Source organism: Telmatherina bonti (genome assembly GCF_933228915.1).
Source record: "Telmatherina bonti genome assembly, chromosome: 3".
Classification (NCBI taxonomy): Eukaryota; Metazoa; Chordata; class Actinopteri; order Atheriniformes; family Telmatherinidae; genus Telmatherina; species Telmatherina bonti.
The window spans coordinates 40,340,549-40,362,582 of NC_136621.1; the positions used below are offsets into that span (position 1 = coordinate 40,340,549).

At 46.7% G+C, this 22,034-nt stretch overlaps 1 protein-coding gene across 1 annotated transcript; it reads right to left on the reverse strand.

Moving 5' to 3' along the window:
* Positions 1–791: 791 nt before the first annotated feature.
* On the reverse strand, positions 792–11,479 carry LOC306774493 (malate dehydrogenase, cytoplasmic-like). Its single transcript, XM_079264543.1, has 9 exons — positions 11,382–11,479; positions 8,900–8,998; positions 7,928–8,024; positions 5,400–5,575; positions 3,823–3,945; positions 2,001–2,177; positions 1,811–1,924; positions 1,637–1,726; positions 792–1,221 (listed from the first exon to the last, which is right to left on the reverse strand). Exons 1-9 carry the CDS (start codon positions 11,382–11,384, stop codon positions 1,099–1,101), a joined length of 1,002 nt encoding a protein of 333 aa, XP_079120669.1. The 5' UTR covers positions 11,385–11,479; the 3' UTR covers positions 792–1,098.
* Between the last annotated feature and the right edge of the window lie 10,555 nt (positions 11,480–22,034).

The window sequence follows — 22,034 nt, forward strand, 5'->3', positions numbered from 1 at the left end:
ACACATAAAAAATTAATCTAGATTCACTTCCAGTCTGAACTCAGGAGTACAGTTCAATTCGTTCATTTAATTCAACATTTAGAGGTAATAAAAGTTATGTATTAATACTTATATAACTTTAACAATACTTGACCTGACTTGTGAGTTAAAGATGGAAAGGACAGATTTATTATTAGTAATTCATAAAAGAGATAAAAACTTAAACTGGTTTAGAAAAAGGCTGACTGGTGGAGGAATCTGTGCTGATCATCTAGAAAGAAAAGCTGAAAAAAATAACAGACAGCGCTGCCTATCCTCTATTCTGGAAGATCAAAAGACTAAATGTGTTCAGTCAGAGGCTTCTTCGGCTCTGATGCAACAGTGAAACAGAGACGGTGGTGATTCCTGCAGACAGAAACGGCTCTAAACAAACATGAAGACATAAAAATCCCCTTCAGGTGGTAAATATTAGAATTAAACACACCTGAACCGACGTATGTGGGTAAATGCTGCCACTTAGTGGATAAAACTGTTTACTGCAACATGCTGCCTGTAAAAACTAGTTTTTGTTTTTTATTTTATTTTTTTTTTTTTCTTTTTCAGTTTTTGTTTTTTACTTTAATAAAGGTTGAATCTGTTTTAATAAAACACATTGTGTATTTTTTAACCCCTTTATGGTTGAGAAAGCAGCTGGAAGATGCTATGCAGCGCTACCTGTCACACAGCTGCATTATGAAGGTGTATTTCAGGCCAACTGGCAGCGCGGCAGCGAGCTACAACGGCGTAGCTGAACTCTAGAAGAGAAGAAGCGACACATCAGACGGCCGTCAGTTTGGTGGTGGCTTTACTGAAGGTTTTATGTTACAGTTTCTGCTCAGCTAGTTTGTGTTATCTAACAACAAAGACGTTCTGCAGTCAGAAGAGGCCAGGATGGAGAGGTTAACAGCAGGTTCAGAGGAAACCTGATGAAGTGGTGCACTCCAGCACACACACACACACACACATAAGAAGAGGTGACACACGAACACCAGCTGGGACGATTATAATAGGAAGGTTTGGTCTTCACAGACGAGAGCAGCCAGGGTGGAGATGCTGCTGCTGGCCAGCGCGCGCTGACCGTCACTGGGACAGGAAGTCCATGGCCGTGTCTCGCTCCTCCACCAGCTCGGCGGCCGTGGCCTCCATCTTTGCCCGGGAGAAGTCGTTAATGGGAAGTCCGTCAACCACTTTCCAGGTCTTGTTCTGTGAAGGAAACGAGGCAGGAGTAAGTTTGTGGTGTTTTTATTCGCTGCTTTGCACCGTTTCTGCTGAATCGTCCCACAGCAACGTTCTCTGAACATGTCGGAGGTTTCTGGCTTTTTTTTAAAGTGTCCTGAGACAACATTGTTGTGAAGTGGCGCTGTACAAATAAATAAAGTTGAAAGTTGATTTAATTTGTAGGAAAAACCAGACAAAGCATCTCTAGCTGCTTCCACATCTGAACTATTACAGCATGGTTACCATTTCATGTTTTATCATCATCATAATTACATCATGATTATTCTAATGATCTTTTTTAATAGTAATTATTGGTATTACTATGACCATTATTATCCTGATTATAATACGAGGTCTCCTGGACGCCTCCCTGGCGAGGCGTTGGGACGCGATCGCTCACCTTGATCTGGACGGGGAAGGAGTAGATGAGGTCTTCAGGAATGCCGTAAGAGTTTCCGCCAGCGTACACCCCCATGGAGATGAACTCATCCTGCAAACACCGCCAGTTTCAGCAACCAGCTCGTCTCTCCCGGAATGAAACCAGTGGATCCAGTGAAACCAGTGCTGTACTCACGTCCTTGGTGCCGAACCAGATGTCCCTCATGTGGTCGCAGATGGCCTTGGCAGCGGACATGGCGCTGGACAGCTTCCTGGCCTTGATGACGGCCGCCCCGCGCTGCTGCACCGTCTGCAGGAGGAGGAGAAGCTTTAGAGGAAGGAGGAACCTCCGCGTATCGACTCCTGTTCGGAGGAGGAGGACTCACGGAGATGAAGTCTCCTCTGAGCCAGGCATCGTCCTTCACGGCGTCGTACGCCGCCACCTCGCTGCCGTGGACGTTGACCTTGGCGTGGTGGACGTCGGGGTACTGGGTGGAAGAGTGGTTCCCCCAGATGATGACGTTCTTCACTTTGTCGGAGGAGACGCTGCAACGCATCGCCACCTGCAGTTGACAGCAGACATGTGGACGGAGATGAACAGAAAGACGAAACGCCGCCATTACAGCTGGAACGCCGCTGCACAGGCCAGGGGAGACGCCGGGATTAGTTAAACCAACTGCAGTGTGAAGACTAACCCGACAACGTCAAACATTCCAGTCAGCGGTGAAACTTCATCCAGTTTTACTTTTCTTAATATTCTCATCAGACAGACGTCCCATCGTCCAATCAGAGGAGGCGTGATGACAGCGTCACCAAAACGGTATGGTTACATCCCAGTAAACCGCTGTTACTGACCAGAGACTGCATATTAAAGATGGACGGAGCCTCCGGCAGTAAAAAGTGAAGACTATGTAGAAGTGCATAAAACTGCAGTTCCCCCTTCATCCACTAGGGGCTGCAAAACAGAGCAAATCCCCATAGACTCCCATGTTAAAAAGACCAACTTCACAGCAGGAATGAACATGTTTACAGCAGGAATAAACATGTTTACAGCAGGAATAAACATGTTTACAGCAGAAATAAACATGTTTACAGCAGAAACAAACATGTTTACGGCAGAAATAAACATGTTTACGGCAGAAATAAACATGTTTACAGCAGGAATAAACATGTTTACGGCAGAAATAAACATGTTTACGGCAGAAATAAACATGTTTACTGCCCGTTTAAAAGCAATTTAATCTCGAAATTCAGCATATTTAAGGGCGTGTCCTTTTGATTGACAGGTACCCGATTCAAGTCAGAAGAACGTAGAACAACCGCAGTTTTTAGTCGGTTAACAACGTGACTACAGCACCTCCAGATCTGAGACCATGGTCCTCAGCCGGAATAGGGTGGATTGTCCTCTCCGGGTCGGGAGTCAGGTCCTGCCTCAAGTGGAGGAGTTTAAATATCTCGGGGTCTTGTTCACGAGTGAGGGAAGGATGGAGCGTGAGATGGACAGACGGATCGGTGCGGCGTCTGCAGTAATGCGGACTCTGCGCCGGTCTGTCGTGGTGAAGAAGGAGCTGAGCCAGAAGGTGAAGCTCTCCATTTACCAGTCGATCTACGTTCCTACCCTCACCTATGGTCATGAGCTGTGGGTCGTGACCGAAAGAAGGAGATCTCGTATACAGGCGGCTGAAATGAGTTTCCTCCGCAGGGTGGCCGGGCTCTCCCTTAGAGATAGGGTGAGGAGCTCGGTCATCCGGGAGGAGATCAGAGTAGAGCCGCTGCTCCTTCGCATCGAGAGGAACCAGTTGAGGTGGCTCGGGCATCTGGTCAGGATGCCTCCTGGACCTCCCTGGTGAGGTGTTTCAGGCACGTCCCTCTGGGAGGAGACCCCGGGGAAGACCCAGGACACGCTGGAGGGACGGCGCTGTGTCCTGGACGTGTCCGGCTGTTCCTGCCTCTCACCTGCTAACGCCTCAGACAGAATCCAGTTTGGACTCAGAGTGAAAAACAAACGAGTAGAGAGCGTAAAGGAGGCAGAACGAGTCTGGATGGGAGGAACTCGGAGAACATTACGGAGTAAGGAGGATTCTTGTCTGGTTGTTCTGGACGTTTCTGAAGAACCAAAGCGTTCTAGTGCTGCTGGAGAAGGAAGGAGGACGATTCCTTCTCTTCTCGTTCGCCGTCGTACAGAAATGGAATGAAAGCAGAGCGCACCTGGGAGCAGGCTCTGTTGTGGTCCAGTCGGGTCAGGCAGGAGAAGTTCTCTTTGGGGATGGAGGGAGCAGACTTGGAGGCGATCAGACAGTTTGTGTTCGCTGGATTTCCCACCACCAAAACCTGTAGGATGAAAACAGCAACAAGAAACCATAAGATTGCAGTAAAGCAGCTTATCGTGGCGTAAACGATAGCGCCTCATATGAAACGACGTTTTCTATCCTCCAGAGGATATATATCATCGTATCGCCCAGCTCTAGTCCACGTCGTCATTTCTGTTTCACTGTTTCTGCTTCATAAATAATCTAAAAAATAATCTGAAACGACTTTTTCCTCCCTTTCATCACAATCTTCACCGTGATCATAATAAATGTTCAGTAAGTCCACCAAACTTCCTGCAGTCCTGTTTCAGCTTTTACTGCAGGAAGTCTTGTCCTCGTCTCGTCCGTCCTCATGTCCGTAAAAAACCAAACGCTGCCTTCAGAGGCGACGTGGAAATCTCACGCTCAGTAAAAGTTAGGCTAGCTGCTAGCCTCCTGCTGTTTACCGCCCAAACTGAGAGCAGGGGTTCCCAGTTTGGTTCTAAAACTGGCCACAATCCAGCAGGTTTTCCATGGATGTTTCAGGATGTTCAGGACCGAACCGAGTAGCGCCGCTGGATCGGACCGGTCTGTCTCCCCGCAGAGTCCAGGCGGCACATGCACGACTTTTATCTTCCTGCACTTTACAGCTGCGTTTGTCTTTTAATCAAGTGAAAAATGAGATTTTAGAACGTCTGAATCGGCTCGTTTTGCATCCAGATGAATCGTTTAAATAGCGAATCGGATCACAGCTGGTACCTGCGGTCCGATTTAAACCGCAGCCGGACCTCCAAGAACACGTCCAAGGTCCAGCTCAACGTCTGATTGGTCATCAGAGCCGCGTTCCTCCGACACGTTAACTCCACGTTTCATCTTTAGCAGCATCAATGCTGCCCGCCGGAGAAGCGGCACGCCGTAGCAACGCCGGAGAAGCGGCAGGCCGTAGCAACGCCGGAGAAGCGGCAGGCCGTAGCAACGCCGGAGAAGCGGCAGGCCGTAGCAACGCCGGAGAAGCGGCAGGCCGTAGCAACGCCGGAGAAGCAGCACGCCGTCGGACACTTTAAGCCCCGCCCACACAGACACGTTTATGCATGTCGGTTTTCCATCTCTCATCTTTCTACGTTTGACCTGAACGTCTGCTCAGAGTTGAACTTTTCCTCCTTTGGCTGCTTTTTCGTGACGCTACTGGAATTTTCCATCCTGGAAAGATTAAAATACGTCTGATCACCGTAGAAACGCCTTTAAACTACGTGGCTGTGCTGTAGACACAACGAGGGGCCAAACATGACCCTTCCAGCCGATTATTAGTTTATTAAAGATAAAAGTCCCATTTTTTATTAAATAGTTAAAATGTTCCTCTGTGTCGACTTTCAGCTGTTTTCTCTACAGACCGTGAAACCTCGGCCTCTTTTGTCACGCCGCTGCTGGGCCTCGCGGCGGGCTCGGGGCCTCGCGGCGGGCTCCGGGAAACGCAGACAGACCGGCGGGAGGCGTCACCTTGACGGTTTTCTTGGCGAACTTGTCCAGAGCGGCTCCCTGAGTCTTGAAGATAGCGACGTTAGCTTTAAGCAGGTCCTTCCGCTCCATTCCCTCCTTCCTGGGCATGGAGCCCACCAGGATGGCGGCATCGATGTCCTTGAAGCCCACCTCCACCTTGTCGGTGGGGATGACCTCTGTGGGGGAAAGAGGGGGTTTAGTGTGCTTCCTATCGCTGTCATAGCCCAGAACATACAGATAAGGAGAAGCTAACGAACTCCAGACCTTCCTGTGTGACATTTCTTATCAAACTGATCAGGTTGTGTTCTTCTGTTTGTGTTTTTACACTTTCACGCTCTCGCTCGTCACTTCAGGCGTAAAGTTCGTATCTCCGCTGACATCGGAGCAGCCGAGTCCTCCGTCAGTTCCCGCTGGTCCCATAAGATGCATTTCTACAGACGTAATCTGACTGATAGCAGAGTGGACTTCAGCCAGGGTCACTCCTGCTCTGTGCATTGTTGTCCTGCAGCCGCTCTGATTGGCTACCGTGGCGCCTGGCCCACCAACCAACCAGAAGCCTTATTATGGAAACTCCTTCTGCTGCTGAACACAGACTCAGCTACCAACTTCCCAAGGTCAAGCAACACGTGACGCATTCCAGAGGAAACCAGATCTTTTCAGACAATCATAGCTGACGGCACCCAGAAACCGCTTGTCTTTCACCTCTCATGTCTCTACGAAACCACGCAGCTTTAAGAGAACGATGCAGATTGCTTCAGGATTAACATTGTTATCCCTGAGGGACTGTTTGCTTTACAGCGAGGAAACACAGTAGAGCTACTCGATTAGAAACTATAAATCGCCATTATTTTAACTGAAATTGAGATCTGGATTATTTAACACAATTATCCAGTATTCTTAAACAACTCTGCGCGTCGTGGTGTTCTAGACTCCATGTCGTACATTATAACCGTCTAATGCACGGTTCCGAGTTGTTTAATCCACTTTTACCGCTTATATAGGAACTATTTTACGTTTTATACCAAACAACCGCTGTCAGGCTGCAGCGCGTTTCTCTCATTCACCTGTTAAAAGACGGCTGATCTGAACCAGCTGGTTAACACGTTGCTATGGTAACGCCCCGTAACGGAGGGATATTACAGTGTTTAACTGGCCGAACTATGTATAGGAAAATAATGCAGCCAGTTGTCAGTGACAATGGTATAAAGTATGTTTAGGTGAACTTCCACAACCTACTGCAGTTATTCTACATTGACCTGCAGCCGGAGCCGACTGAGACTGGCCGTCTGGGAGTGCTTTAGGACGGGAGAGGCTCCCGCTGCTCCTTCCTTACAGTAACTGCAGAACAATATGTGCCTTCAAGTCAGTCGCCAAAACACCAGAAAAGTCTCTAATAACTCCAGTAAAAGCTGCTAGATTTGTCGCTTTTAGCAAAAAAAGTCTCCAGATTTAGTGAGAAAGTCTCCAAGTTGGCAACAGTGTCTGAATGAAAGCAAAGCGGCTGTGGGAGGAGTTTACAGCACAGCGCTGCAACGCCAGAGACGCTCGATTAGCAGCTGAAGACAGCAGGAGAGGAAACTGCAGAGAGAAAAATAATCACACCCTTTTATTTTTATCATCGATGGAAACCCAGATTGTACTGAGATTACAATCTGATTAATCGCCCGGCTCTAAAACACAGTTAAGATCCATACGGAGCAAACAGCTCATGTTTTCTTCTTCTGGTGTTTTTGGATGGCTATAAGCAGAGGTGGCAGTTCCTGGTCCAGAAAGTAAAAGTCCTGCCATGTTTCTGGATCTACCTGTACATGTAGAACAGGTGTTTTCACCAACAGGTTGTTTACCTGGTAAATAAACTCATTAACTTCAGCTGGTTTAGTCGGAACAGCTGCTGGACAGGACTTTTACTTTCTGGACCAGGATTTACCACCTCTGGCTGTAAACAACGTTACAGCGAAGCGTTACCGCCAGAAACCGCTGTCAGAACACAGACGTGAACTCGGAAATGAGCGGAGGAACTGACCTAATAACCACGGCAACGTAAAGACACAAAGAAGCACGCAGACGGCGACGAACGACCTCGCTGGAAACAGACGTCCCTGTTTACGTACGTCACGCTGAACGCAGCTTCCGGCCATCTCTGCTGCCGGGAGCAACGGGACTTTAAGTTCCTGGCAAACTTCATGCTGTGTTTCTGTATTATATATAATATTAATATATATAATTATACAATATTACATTATATACATTATCATTACATTATCATAAAAATTAATTAAATCATTTTTGAATATTTACAAATCGGAACTGAATCATCATGGTTGCATCACCACGCATCGACCAGTGAATCCGCCCCCCCTTCTTCCGCGTTCAGGGACCCCGGGAAGCGGTTAGGACCACAAAAATGCTCGTAATACCGACCCTCCCGTCACGTGTGGTTGTGTAAAACCAGAAAAACACTGCGTTAATGCAGCATAAAATCATCTCCAGCATTAAAGAATTAATGATATTCATGAGTCTGGACTCACCTCTCAGCAGAGGGAGGGCGCAGTCCTGCAGCTCCATGACGACTCCGTCCAGCACCGGCAGCATGGGGGGGATGTCCAGCAGGATCAGGATGATTGGCTGTCGATGTGACGGAGGAGAGGGAGGTCAGCAGCATGTTGAAGAACTAAGCTGGAAGCAGCTGCAGACGTCGGTAAGACGTCTGACATTTAACGTGTTTTCATATGAAACAAACTCTGGACTTTCCAAGCTCATTAAAAAACCTAATACTTTTAAAAAATAATTCATTTGAGCTGCATCTCCTTTAGAAAAAGCTTCATTCCTCTGAAATTTACTCCTAAACCTGCAGAAAATTCCCGTCGTGATGAAAACAGCTTCTTGGATCCAAACACCAACTTTTCATGACTGTGGACATAAAACACTGTAAAACAAGCCTCACTATGAGAATATCTGCTGCTTTACGGCATCGTTTAGACGTTTATACAGCTGATGAAGGCTTTTATGTACTCCTAAACTTTTATGGCTGCTTATGTTTTCCTCTCCCGTCTTATCTTAAACGTTCTCCTACAACTTATCTTCCTTCTAAAGCCGGTTTTCCTTCATCTTTATGACTAATATACTAGTATTTTTATCTACAGGTCATAAATCATCCTTTTATTTTGGAGCTAACTAGTCAACTTGCTGTTTTAAATCTTCTTTTTAAGGACTTAAATCACAATGACTTGTTTGTAAAAAAAAACAACATTTTAACAATTTTCCAGAAGAGCTGCGAGAAACAAAGTGTTTGCAGTTGTTGATACAAACGAGAACAAAGTTTCTCATGTGTACCCGAGCAGTCGCTGTTATGGGTCGGCCTTCACAGAGCCGCCATTATTCACAGGGTGTTTATTACGTAAGACTGGCATCCAGAGGTTTGGCCAACTGTTTGTGAGGAGCTCAGATTGCAGGGAACGGGGCTCTGCTGCAGGTTACATAATGAAAGTTCAGGATCTCACCTGGTCCTTTCCGAACACATCCCCCTTCGCAATGCTGTACAGCAGGGAGTAGGCGATCTGGCCAGCAGCGCCGGTCACCACAACGCGGATTGGTTCAGCCTGGAGGGGGAGGGACAAAGAGGAACACTCAGTTGGATTGCTGACCTGGGTATAAAAAGCGGAAGGAAAATAGCAGCAGCAACAAGCAAAGTCCCAGAAATCCAGCCAATGAGGCGGCTGCTTCACAAGGCCAGACTCCTGCAGTCCTGCATGATGGACACTGTCCACCAAACAAAGTCAGACAAAGTCCAACGGCCTTACCAGCACGAACACATCTGTCATTTACTTAAAGAAACGCAAGAAAATAAACTTCCTTAAATGTCTTCACTGACAAATAAATGAAGCATGTTTGTCGGCGTGTAGTTTAGCTGTGATTCACCAATAAAAGATGTTTCTCATGCATGCAGAAATAATAAATCAGCAGGTTCCACCTGGCTGAAAGGCATCTTTACTAGCTATGAGTCGTCCTCGAACGAGCCGATTCTAAGAACCAATTCTTTATAGTGAACTAGAACAACCGATTCTTGTCAGGAGTCGGATCTTTAGAAGGAATGGGACATTTTAATGGGAAGACTTCGCAAATAAAGCCTAGTATCATATATATCTACAAAATATATCCTCTTCCTATGCAAAGATATTTCTAAAGATTAAACGATACTGAAATAACTGCTTATTAATTGATTTGGGTAACCGTTCAATTAATTGTGAAACTACTTTGAGCTCATGCAGCCCAGCACTAGGATCAGACCACCATATAAAGAAGGAAGAACCTCCTACAGACCTACAGAGAGCTGGACACCAGATTTAAATGACAATTATGTAACAAAATAAGAACTTTAAAGTGTCATAATGTTCAGAATTTGGGTTTTATGAACTTGATTTGCTTGATGTGGTTCAAATGTTCAGTTTAAGGTTCAATGAAAAAACATAAAACATACCTTGAATTGTGCAAAAACTTATAGAAATATATCACCAAAGTGTAATGGAAACACTTTTTTTTGCATTTATAGGTCAGCGGACATGATGTAAAGGATTCATTTAAAGTACAAATGGCTTCTGAAGCACTTCTTTTGTCTTCTTATGAGAATGTTAGCAGCAGTAGTGGGACTGAAATACCAAAACGCAAAATGTTTCATATCTCCACATTCTTGAAAGTAGAGGAGCCTCCGTGACGTCACCCGTAGGTTTCTGAAGAGCTGAATTGAAGCTCGGTGGGCGGTTCCTACCATCACCATCTTGGCAGGGGCATATGTGTCGTCTCGCCCGGAAAGTACAAATATGGGCAAAGAGGTGGAGCTGAGAGGGGGGCTGTGAGCGTCATGGTGGATGATTGACAGCTAGTGAACTCCAAGCTTTCTGTAGCTAAGAGCTAACCGAGCTAACCCGGAGATAACAGGAGCTAACCAGCTAACGGAGGTAAGCGGGCTAAAGCTAAGTCACGTTGTTAACCGGCTAAAAACCGCGGTTGTTCTACGTTCTTCTGACTTGAAGCGGGAGATCAGGTACCTGTCAATCAAAAGGACACGCCCCCAAATATGCCGAACTTCCAGATTAAATTACTTTTAAATGGGAGAGTTACAAAAAAATTCACTCCCCCCACAGTTGTCATGAAGGTAAACCTGACCTATTAAACCTAAAATGGATTCATGAACCAGGCTGTATAAATGTTTATTCCTGCTGTAAACATGTTTATTTCTGCTGTGAAGTTGGTCTTTTAACATGGGAGTCTATGGGGATTTGCTCTGTTTTGGAGCCCCTAGTGGATGAAGGGGGAACTGCAGTTTTATGTACTTCTGCATGGGCTCCACTTTTAACCGCTAAAGGCTCCGTCCATCTTTCATTTACGGTCTATGGTTTTACTGGGAAACTCCAAGTGACATTAAATGAAGGGAGACTAAAGAGTCGACTCTTCCACGGGGAACCGAGTCAAAACAGACGAATCTTTAAAACGAGCCGAACTTCCCATCAAGGTAATACCGTCCAGTTCCAATTGAACCGGTTGAGCCCGTTTGTCCTGATTGGTTAACCTGGAGCTAGGACAGAAGATCCCGGTGATGTGACTGGATGTTGAATCCACGCCACTATTGTCTGGTTCTGTTAAAATGGATCCAGATGTGCGAAACGAACCGAGGAAACGAACTGGCAGGAAAACTGCCAGCGCTACATCTTCCTGGTTTTATCCCACCACCTGCCCTCATTTCCCCGCTCCAACTGCGCCGCAAACCGCCTGCAACATCCACACATCCAGGTCTTTCATCAGAAATACAGAACACAGACAATCTGCTGCAAAACGTCCAGAAATATCTGCAATATTTTCACCATATTAACCCCATTTCTCAATGTCATCTGTTTTCACATCAAACCCCTCATATGGCTGAGAAAAGCACTCCGTTTCATGGATGATTTTATATTTAAATACTAACCCAGAAAGGTTAATCCTTACCATGTTTTGCGGTTGCAGATGTTTCTGTTCTCCCTGCTCAGAGTCGGACTAGACAGCGGGGTCACCTCTATCCTGTATTGTGAAGTCAGGCGGTGAATTTACTCCTCCTCGCTAAGCTGGGACTTGTAGTCATCTGGAAACACGAACGCCGCCTTTTTTTAACCCAACCAAGTGGGGAAAAAACACCATTTCCCAGCATGCAACGCTGCGGCAGAACCGCGCCTCCTCGTGCCACAAATGGTAGACGATTTTCTGAAAACTCCTCGTTTTTAGCAGCGCGCTGTGTCGACATCTAGTGGCCGGTGGTGGAATTGCGCCACTGCAGCGCGGCAGATTCCATGCAGACTTTTGTGCTTCTTTATTCATGTTTCTAGAGAAAATACATCAATTATTCTGAATGTTTATCACATAATAATGTCACTGACATGTCTTCAAGTCACCCATCAATACTCAACAACGTAGCTATTCAGAATCAGCTTTTTTTTTTTTTTTTTGCAGCTTCATTGCTAGTTAAAGGTTCGCAGTGACACACCTTGAAACTGCAGCTGCTTCCAACCTGCCTGATTAACCTGCACATAAGCCATGACACAGAGATCTGGTGCCCTGTGTTTCTGATATGTAGGCTTCAGGGTTTTGTTGGTTTTTCTATTCTATTCTACAGTCATTTAGCAGACGCTTTTATCCAAAGCGACTTATATACATACTCATAGCCTGATAGGCACACATCGGGGGGGAAATTCAGTGTCTTGCCTAAGGACACATAGTCAGGACAACTCACAACTTTCCAATTACAAGCTCTTCCTCATGAGCTACATAATGGTTCATAATGGTTCATCACTGCCCTGCAGCACCCTGAGGCCCATAAACAACACATCACAACAGTGTTTTGTAGCCTGGAGCGTCCCATGACGACTGCATCACGTCACATGGCAACAGCTGCACATCAACACACCTGCCAGTCTGAATGTGCTGATTCAGCAATTAAAGAAAATAAAATCTACTCAGGATCATACATGTGTGTAAAACCTGAATCCCGAACAGTGGAAACTGATTTGTGTGTAACTTTGGCTACTTTTAAATGCATGGAGAAATGCACAGGCACATGGCAATCACCATCATGCCACAAGTCACATGACCCCACTGTGTGTCAGATACATGCAGAAACTGCTTTTCCAAGGATTTGAAGAGTCGGGTCTCACATTAATGCTTTAAAAGTTCTATCTATCCATCCATCCATGTAATAAGCAGACGTGAAACTCCAGATGACCCAACTTTCCTCCAGCACTTAAATGCACCGCCAGCAGGAAGTCTTTACTGGAGAGGACGTCCCTGCAAGTCGCTGCGCATGTCAGACCAGGTGATGTTGCAGAAATGATAGAAATAACCTACGCTGGCTAAGATTAGCAAAACTGCAGCGTGAACAAAGCTACAACACTTCTGGGAAAGCGTCCTTCAAATAGAAACATGCAGAGTGAAGATGTTCCGCTACCACGATGGCCTGATTTCTTTCCCAACCAGATGGAGGGAAGGAGCTTCACTTACTGACACCCGAAGTGACTTAAAGATGACTTAGCTGGTGGGACAGCGACATCGTTCCCATGTTTCTGCTTCAGGTTTGTAAAGAGCCACTAAGATGCACTAAAAGTCCCTAGTAGTCACTAGGAGCCACTAGGTGCCACTAGGAGTCACTAGGAACCAGTAGGAGTCACTAGGTGCCACTAGGAGTCACTAGGAGCCACTAGGTGCCACTAGGAGCCACTAGGTGCCACTAGGAGCCACTAGGTGCCACTAGGAGTCACTAGGAGCCACTAGGAGTCACTAGGAGTCACTAGGAGCCACTTGGAGTCACTAGGATGCACTAAGAGTCCCTAGTAGTCACTAGGTGCCACTAGGAGCCACTAGGTGCCACTAGGAGTCACTAGGAGCCACTAGGTGCCACTAGGAGCCACTAGGAGTCACTAGGAGTCACCAGGAGCCACCAGGTGCCACTAAGACCCACTAGGTGCCACTAGGAGTCACTAGGTGCCACTAGGAGTCACTAGGAGCCACTAGGTGCCACTAGTAGTCACTAGGTGCCACTAGGAGTCACTAGGATGCACTAAGAGTCCCTAGTAGTCACTAGGAGCCACTAGGAGTCACTAGGAGTCACCAGGAGCCACCAGGTGCCACTAGGAGTCACTAGGTGCCACTAGGAGTCACTAGGAGCCACTAGGAGTCACTAGGAGCCACTAGGTGCCACTAGTAGTCACTAGGTGCCACTAGGAGTCACTAGGATGCACTAAGAGTCACTAGGAGCCACTAGGAGTCACTAGGATGCACTAAGAGTCCCTAGTCGTCACTAGGAGCCACTAGGAGCCACTAGGTGCCACTAGGAGCCACTAGGTGCCACTAGGTGCCACTTGGAGCCACTGGGTGCCACTAAGAGTCACTAGGATGCACTAAGAGTCCATAGTAGTCACTAGGAGCCACTAGGAGTCAATAGGATGCACTAAGAGTCCCTAGTAGTCACTAGGTGCCACTAGGGGCCAATAGGAGTCCCTAGTAGTCACTAGGTGCCACTAGGAGCCACTAGGTGCCACTAGGAGCCACTAGGAGCCACTAGGAGGCACTAAGAGTCCCTAGTAGTCACTAGGTGCCACTAGGAGCCACTAGGAGCCACTAAGTGCCACTAGGAGCCACTAGGAGTCCCTAGTAGTCACTAGGTGCCACTAGGGGCCAATAGGAGTCCCTAGTAGTCACTAGGTGCCACTAGGAGCCACTAGGTGCCACTAGGAGCCACTAGGAGGCACTAAGAGTCCCTAGGAGTCACTAGGTGCCACTAGGAGCCACTAGGAGCCACTAAGTGCCACTAGGAGCCACTAGGTGCCACTAAGTGCCACTAGGAGCCACTAGGTGCCACTGGGAGCCACTAGGAACCACTAGGTGCCACTAGTAGTCACTAGGTGCCACTAGGAGTCACTAGGATGCACTAAGAGTCCCTAGTAGTCACTAGGTGCCACTAGGAGTCACTAGGATGCACTAAGAGTCCATAGTAGTCACTAGGAGCCACTAGGAGTCAATAGGAGTCACTAGGAGCCACTAGGAGTCACTAGGTGCTACTAGGGGCCAATAGGAGTCACTAGAAGTCACTAGGAGTCACTAGGTGCCACTAGGAGCCAATAGGAGTCACTAGAAGTCACTAGGAGCCACTAGGAGTCACCAGGTGCCAAAAAATTTAATCTGTTAAAAAATTGATTTTTCTTTTTAAATAGTTAAAATTAACCTACTATAAAATTTTTTTTGTCATTTTTATTGTTTTTATTGATCTTTTTACTCATCTTCTTGGGCGTTGCAGCAGCAGAATGATGGTCTGGCTACTGGGGTGTTTTTTCCTCTTTGAAATAAAGAAAAATGACGAGCAAAAAAAGTTTGATACATTTATTTTGTTTTAAATCTTCAAAAATCAGCAATATCGGAGAATTGTGAGAATTGCAATTTAAATCAAATCGGGACAAAAGGCCATATGGAGCACCTGGGGTCTGTTTAGCTAGCCCACATCCCCATGCTCACTTAGCCCACCGACGTCCCACATGGGCTGTATGAGTCCCACACAGGTGACATAAACCCATGTGGGACCCTTATCTGCAGCCCGTTGGAACCCTTATGGGCCCCACATGGACACGCTGACTGGAAACCACCTGAAACCAGTGACAACCACAAACAGCAGCTGGAAACATCAACAGCAACCTGCCAACGTTTCGGTACTGAATACCTTACGTTTAGGTCGACTTCCCCCCGACTGAGTAGTGCGGTAACTGGAATGTTGTTACCATGGAAACAAAGGATTTGTTTGTAGCGTTAGCTCCTGGTTAGCTTTAGGCACACAGCTGTGATGGTTAGTTTGGCTTGTTCTGCAGGCAGATTTAGTGCTACTGAACCTTAGTCCTATTTATGGTATGATGATGTGCTGCTTGTTTAGTTATGGCCTTTTCATGTCTTGAATCTGAATTCTACGCCATGTTGGAATTGAATAGATCTTTGTCTCAATGGAAGCTTAAATAAAGGTTGATAATAGAATGAATTAAAATTAAAAGTACCGTCGAGGTGGTCCCACTGCAACACAGCCAGCAGTAATATTTTTCTCTGAGACCTTGTTAAACTAGACGGTAACTGTGATTCATTACTGGCATTTAAAACATTTACATTTTTATTTTAACATCTAAACTCAACCTGCTCCTGTTTTTATGTCAAACTGCTTGTAGAAGCAGAAGCGTTTCAGTCCCAGTCAGCATGCAGACGTGACATTTCCATGCAGAGTGACGTTGCCATGGAAACGTGATGTTTCCATGCAGACGTGACGTTTCCATGCAGAGTGACGTTGCCATGGAAACGTGATGTTTCCATGCAGACGTGACGTTTCCATGCAGACGTGACGTTGCCATGGAAACGTGATGTTTCCATGCAGAAGTGACGTTTCCATGGAAACGTGATGTTTCCATGCAGACGTGACGTTTCCATGGAAACGTGATGTTTCCATGCAGACGTGACGTTTTCAGCCTCCGCTGTCAGATTCTGAGGCTAAAATGATGTAAAATGAATGTATGAACAGATAAAGCAGCATAAAGAGCAACCAGAAGTTTGTAGAAATAACACACATAGATCAGCAGTGACCCAGCCTTTTCTCATCTGCACATCATTCTCTCACATCTGAAACACACACACACACACACACACACACACACACACACAGTTTCCATGTTTCCACACGTCTTCCTGCTACTATCTACCTGCTCTCCTCACTGCAGCACCTCCACCTCAGCTGCATCCCAAACCTCTTCTTGGCTTTATTCCAGCCATAGAGGATCATTATTTTCCTGCTTTTCTCATCACTTGTTGATCTTTGGCTGCTCCTGATTGGACGTTACCGTCAGTTTAAGCTCTCTGATTGGTGGAACGTCTGACAGGAAGTGTCTTCATCATCATGTCCAGGTGGAAATAGAGGTCTCTTAGCAACATGGTGGTGATGGTGATGAAGATGTGATAAATAATGGTGGATTTACCATCTAGAGTCTCTGAATAAACACTACATGTTGTGTCTGGATTGTAAAGAAACGCTGGAAAACCTCCGTAGACCAGCTGGAGGGTCACATGACCAGCTGGAGGGTCACATGACCAGCTGGTGGGTCACATGACCATCACCGCTCCACACAGAGACGCTTCTGATGATAGAAGATATAACACTGTAATAACAACATCTTCCTTGTTTAGCGCCTACACAAGGTTTTTTGGCTCTACTGGTCTTTATTAGACAGGAAAGGGGGTCAGATGGGGAAACACTCCAACCTGCACCGAGCAGCTCTGAACTAACCTGGGTGACTATTTCCAAACTCTACCGAGGTGAAAGGTCGACGAGTGGGAAGGTAAAAGCTCCCGCGGCAGGAAGTCAGCGGGTTCAGCTGTCAGCCTGTTATCTGCTTCCTGGCAGGAGGTAAATCTGTCTGATCTGTAGCAGCACAACACGCTCACAGGCAGGGGTCACAGAAAACCAGAGGTCAAGGACAGAAGGCCTTTTCTTAATAACGCAGTGAGAGTCGTGTCTGAACTGGTTTGTTTTCCCTTCAGGTCCTCTTGGCTCGGTCAGCCAGCGAAGCAGAACCCCCCCCCTTCGGGTACAATAAGGAGTCGAATCGAACACACCCGGCTTCTTTCTGCACGTCTGTCAGCCGGATGGACAGACAGAAGAATGTGGTGAATTTTCTTTCCAGGCGGGGAGAGGTGGGGGTCAGATTCAGCCAGGTGAGGTTTCCAGTTACGGTCAAACGTCTACGTCGGCCTGTCAAGGACGCCAGCTGCCATGTTGGATCTCTGGGTTTGTGTAAAGCTGAGCGGTGGTGCGAGGAAGCAGACAGGAGCTGACCGTGGTGCTGATAATCTGCAGCAAGCGCCAGCAAGAGCAGCAGGAAGTGGGGGAATCCACCTTCACAATAAAAGCAAAAGCAACGGGTGGTGCGGGAACTAGAGCGATGACGAAACATTTTTGTCCCGATTCGATTCCAATTTTTCTGGGTACATATTTGGTTTAAATTGCGATTCTCACAATTCTTCAGTATTGCTAATTTTTGCAGATAAAACACAAAATAAATTAATAAAACTTTCTTTCTGCTCATCATTTTTCTTGATTTCAATGAGGGAAAAACAACACATCATTCTGCTGCTATAACACCCAAGAAGACAAGTTAAAAGATCAATAAAAACAATTAAAATGACAAATATTATAAAATTGATTATTTTTATTTATTTGAAAAAAAAAAGGATTTAAAAAAAAAAAAAAAAGCAATTTTAAAATTGTGAAGCAAAAAAACCCCAGATTTTTGTTTTTTTGACTGGATTTTCCCACCGCTAGCGGGAACCCTTTGGACCTGCAGTTTGCTGCAGAACGTCTGTCTGACGGAGCATTTGGAGAAGCAGCAGCGACAGATGAGAACATCTCAATGAAGATGCAGACGACGTTCGACATCCGACAGTGATAAAACTAAAGCGCGTGGAGCAGGAATAAAAACCCTTCCTGTCCGCAGCAACATGAAGCAGGTGTGGCGTGTAGAGCGCGTAGCGGCAGGCGGGTACGACATGCGTGTAACGGCCGAACCAGGCGGCTGGAGCTCCGAACGTCACCGTGGTTGTGGTTCAGATCCAGACTGATATCCACACTGGTGGCGCTCACCAACCACATGTTTCATGGTTTATGCATCAGACTGTCATTCCTACCGACCGCCTCAACGTGAACACAGGAAGCGGCAGAACTCCCAGACCGGAAGGAGGAAGGAACTAAAGCCACGAAGTCGGATCGAGACGCTTTTTATATGTGAATACTGAAAACGGATCCTTCTGTCGGAGTCAAACCAGTCTGACCCAGAAGAGTGGAGCGCGTCACACTGCAGGCCTTGGATTGGTTGATGTCGTGGAATTTATCTGATGAGAAATAAGTCCAGAAATCAACCGTGCTCTGTCCAGTTTATTGGCCATATACAGATGTTGTGAGCGAGAGGTCTGGAGAGCTCTCCCCTGCTCAGGGTGTTAGAGTGATCTTTAGGCATACACAGCTAACCTCTGCCTGGCAGCACTAGTCAAAGCAACTGCTAGCTTAAAGATAACAGTCGAAGCTGAAACCGGCCTTGAACAGAACATTCAGTTTTATGCATGAATCTACTAAAGCAAGCTTACTGAACTACTCTAACCATGCAGAATATATATTTTATACTACATAAAAGATCTTTAATAAAGGAGTAACATATTAGAACTATGCTATGTGTATAATTTCTACCATGGTTGAAACGCTTCCTGAGCGACCTGGCGTAACAAGAAAGCAGGAATGTCTTCTTGTTTAGTCCCTTGTTTAAAAGGGACATTGAAGGCAGTGTGACCAGCGCGTCAGCGTGGAGCTAGCCTTCCCCAGGTGGACGGCGCTCCAAAAGCTTTTCCTCCACAAGTTAGCCTAAATTAGCCTGAAGCTAACTGGTTTCATTGGGTTATGCTAGTGATGCTCGTTACCATGGCAGCATACAACACACCAGCCTCGTTGCTACGGAAGTGCATGTTTACGTGGTTCCAATAGCATCAAAGTCGCCGTAAACGCTTACAAAAACCTTCCCACCGGCTGTCAGTCTAGCTTTCCCGCCACTGAAAGCCGGCGTCGCCGTGACGACGAAGGCTTGAAACCACGTGATGCCGTGGTTCCACCAGAGGACGACAGATTTCTGCATGTTTTTACACGCAAACTCATCGGATAGCAGAGGGTGGAATTAGGTTTTCAACAAGTCATCGCCATGAATCTGTCCGGCGCCGCTCTAAACCAGCCGATTCCGGTTAGCAGAGAGAAGGAACCGGCTGAACAGTAGGACTGGGCGATTAATCAGATTTTAATCTCAGTTACGATCTGGGTTTCCAACGATGATAAAAGTAAAAGGGTGTGATTATTTTTTTCTCTGCAGTTTCCTCTCTTGCTGTCTTCAGCTGCTAATCGAGCGTCTCTGGCGTTGCAGCGCTGTGCTGTAAACTCCTCCCACAGCCGCTTTGCTTTCATTCAGACACTGTTGCCAACTTGGAGACTTTCTCGCTAAATCTGGAGACTTTTTTTTGTTAAAAGCGACAAATCTAGCAGCTTTTACTGGAGTTATTAGAGACTTTTCTGGTGTTTTGGCGACTGACTTGAAGGCACATATTGTTCTGCAGTTACTGTAAGGAAGGAGCAGCGGGAGCCTCTCCCGTCCTAAAGCACTCCCAGGCGGCCAGTCTCAGTCGGCTCCGGCTGCAGGTCAATGTAGAATAACTGCAGTAGGTTGTGGAAGTTCACCTAAACATAGTTTATACCATTGTCAGTGACAACTGGCTGCATTATTTTCCTATACATAGTTCGGCCAGTTAAACACTGTAATATCCCTCCGTTACGGGGCGTTACCATAGCAACGCGTTAACCAGCTGGTTCAGATCAGCCGTCTTTTAACAGGTGAATGAGAGAAACGCGCTGCAGCCTGACAGCGGTTGTTTGGTATAAAACGTAAAATAGTTCCTATATAAGCGGTAAAAGTGGATTAAACAACTCGGAACCGTACATTAGACGGTTATAATGCACGACACGGAGTCTAGAACACCACGACGCGCAGCGTTGTTTATAAATACTGGATAATTGTGTTAAATAATCCAGATCTCAATTTCAGTTCAAATAATCGTGATTATTATTTTTGTCCTAATCGAGCAGTCCTACTTCACCGGCAGAGCAGAACAAGCAGAAGGCGACTGGTCGAAGCGTTCTGATCCACGCCGGCTACCGCTGCTGGGAAAGGAGAAGAGCTGGGAGACATTAATCATTTGATCCGCAATTTCAACGTTTGATGGGAATAATTCTTACACAACATCCCTGTAATGATACACACACACACACACACACACACACACACACACAACTACCAGTCAACGACTTGGACACATTTGAAAGGAATATGTGTCCAAACTTTTGCCAGGTAATGTTTATACCATAGTATATGGAAGAATGTATATTTAGCTGAATGTTAGCCTGCTTCAGTCCATCTTCTGGAACCTTTCACATGTCGTGTGTTTTCATGCTAAGCCAAGATGGTCGCATCAATGCTCCATTTCAGTAAATATACATATTTCATATTTGTTTGGTAAAATTTACAATATATTGTTATTATTTTTCTTATGAAACCGATGCAGTGTGAAGTAACGTTACTGTGGGGAAAAAACGGGAAAATGTTTCATTTGAGGGTTTTACTTTGAAAATAAAAAGCGGAAGTACTTTGTTTACTTTGACTGTTTTTTCAGAAACACTGTGTGGATATTTCTACAGATCTACAGAGACTCCAGGTGAATAAATGATGTCTGGGTCAGATAAAGACCCCGACTTTCCGGGTCCTTCTCTGTTTTACAGCTTCTGGTTTAAACATTGCAGATAAACGGGAGCACCTGAACACACCACGCTGCGTTCACTGCCCTTCACCCCCTCAGCCTGAACAAACAGCCCTGACACAGACACAACTCCCCAGCATTTAGGAACAGACCAGATCTGGGGGGTCAAAGTGCGTCAAACCGGTTTAAGGATCCGGTTTAGCGGTGGTGCGTTCAAGGACCCGCTGCGTCACGCAGCTTTCAGCCCACTCACCTGCGGGGAAACCGCGCGCACCACCAGGTACATGGACGTCATCAGGGTCAGCATGGTCCCGATGGGGGTTCTTGTCTTCTTCTGACGCAGGAATGGCGCCGGGACCCAAAACCAGAGCGCGCGCGCGCGGGTGGGAGAGAGAGAGAGAGACAGGTGGACCAGATCCTGCCACCTGGGCAAAAACTCTTCCACGCCGCAGTCTGACTTCCACGCCTGTGTGGTGGCTCGCGCAGGTCCAACTCCCCCCCCACACACACCTACCTGCACGCGCCCCGCCGCGCGCCGCCGCAGTCTAGTCCCTTAATGAGATTGTGTGGCCGGAAATAGCCTCGCGCTGCTGGAGGTTTAAAGGTGTGAGGAGGGGGAGGGGAGAGGGGGGGGTGCAAACCATGCGGGACCATGGTGCGGGACAGGGGCAGGTAAGGGGGGTCGCGGCGCGTGGAGGCGGCTGTGACGTCACTGCAGGGGCAGTTAGCGGAGGTTGCGGGTGTGACGTCACTGCAGTGGCAGTTCGGTGGTGCGGCTGTGACGTCACTGCAGGGGTATGAGGGGGTATTTAGGGGTGTTGGAGGGAAAGCTGGAACTCCTGCAGATCTGAAACATGAAAAAAAGTCCAAACTCAGCAGGAAGTTCGGGAGTCACATGAAATCATCAATGAGATGATTTTCCTGTAAATGGAGCCATAAATGGACATTTTCAGTGTTTTTCAGCCCAGTGGGGCGAGACAGCAGCCTTACTGGGCCTACTGGGGGACCAGTAGGGCTGTCATTCCCATCGCTGATTGTGAGGTAATGTGTCCAAAGATTGAAGAAAATCAGACGTAGACAGAATCAGCAGTCCTGGGATTTCCTCAGAGATGAACATTATATTTTCCAAGAGTTGTCCATGGTACAGTCAAAGATCTGTGGACAATCAGTCACCAGTTTCACTTCCTTCTCTCTCTCCTCGCCAGCTCCTAAAACTGACGACTTTTACCCCATCAGACAAACACCTGATGT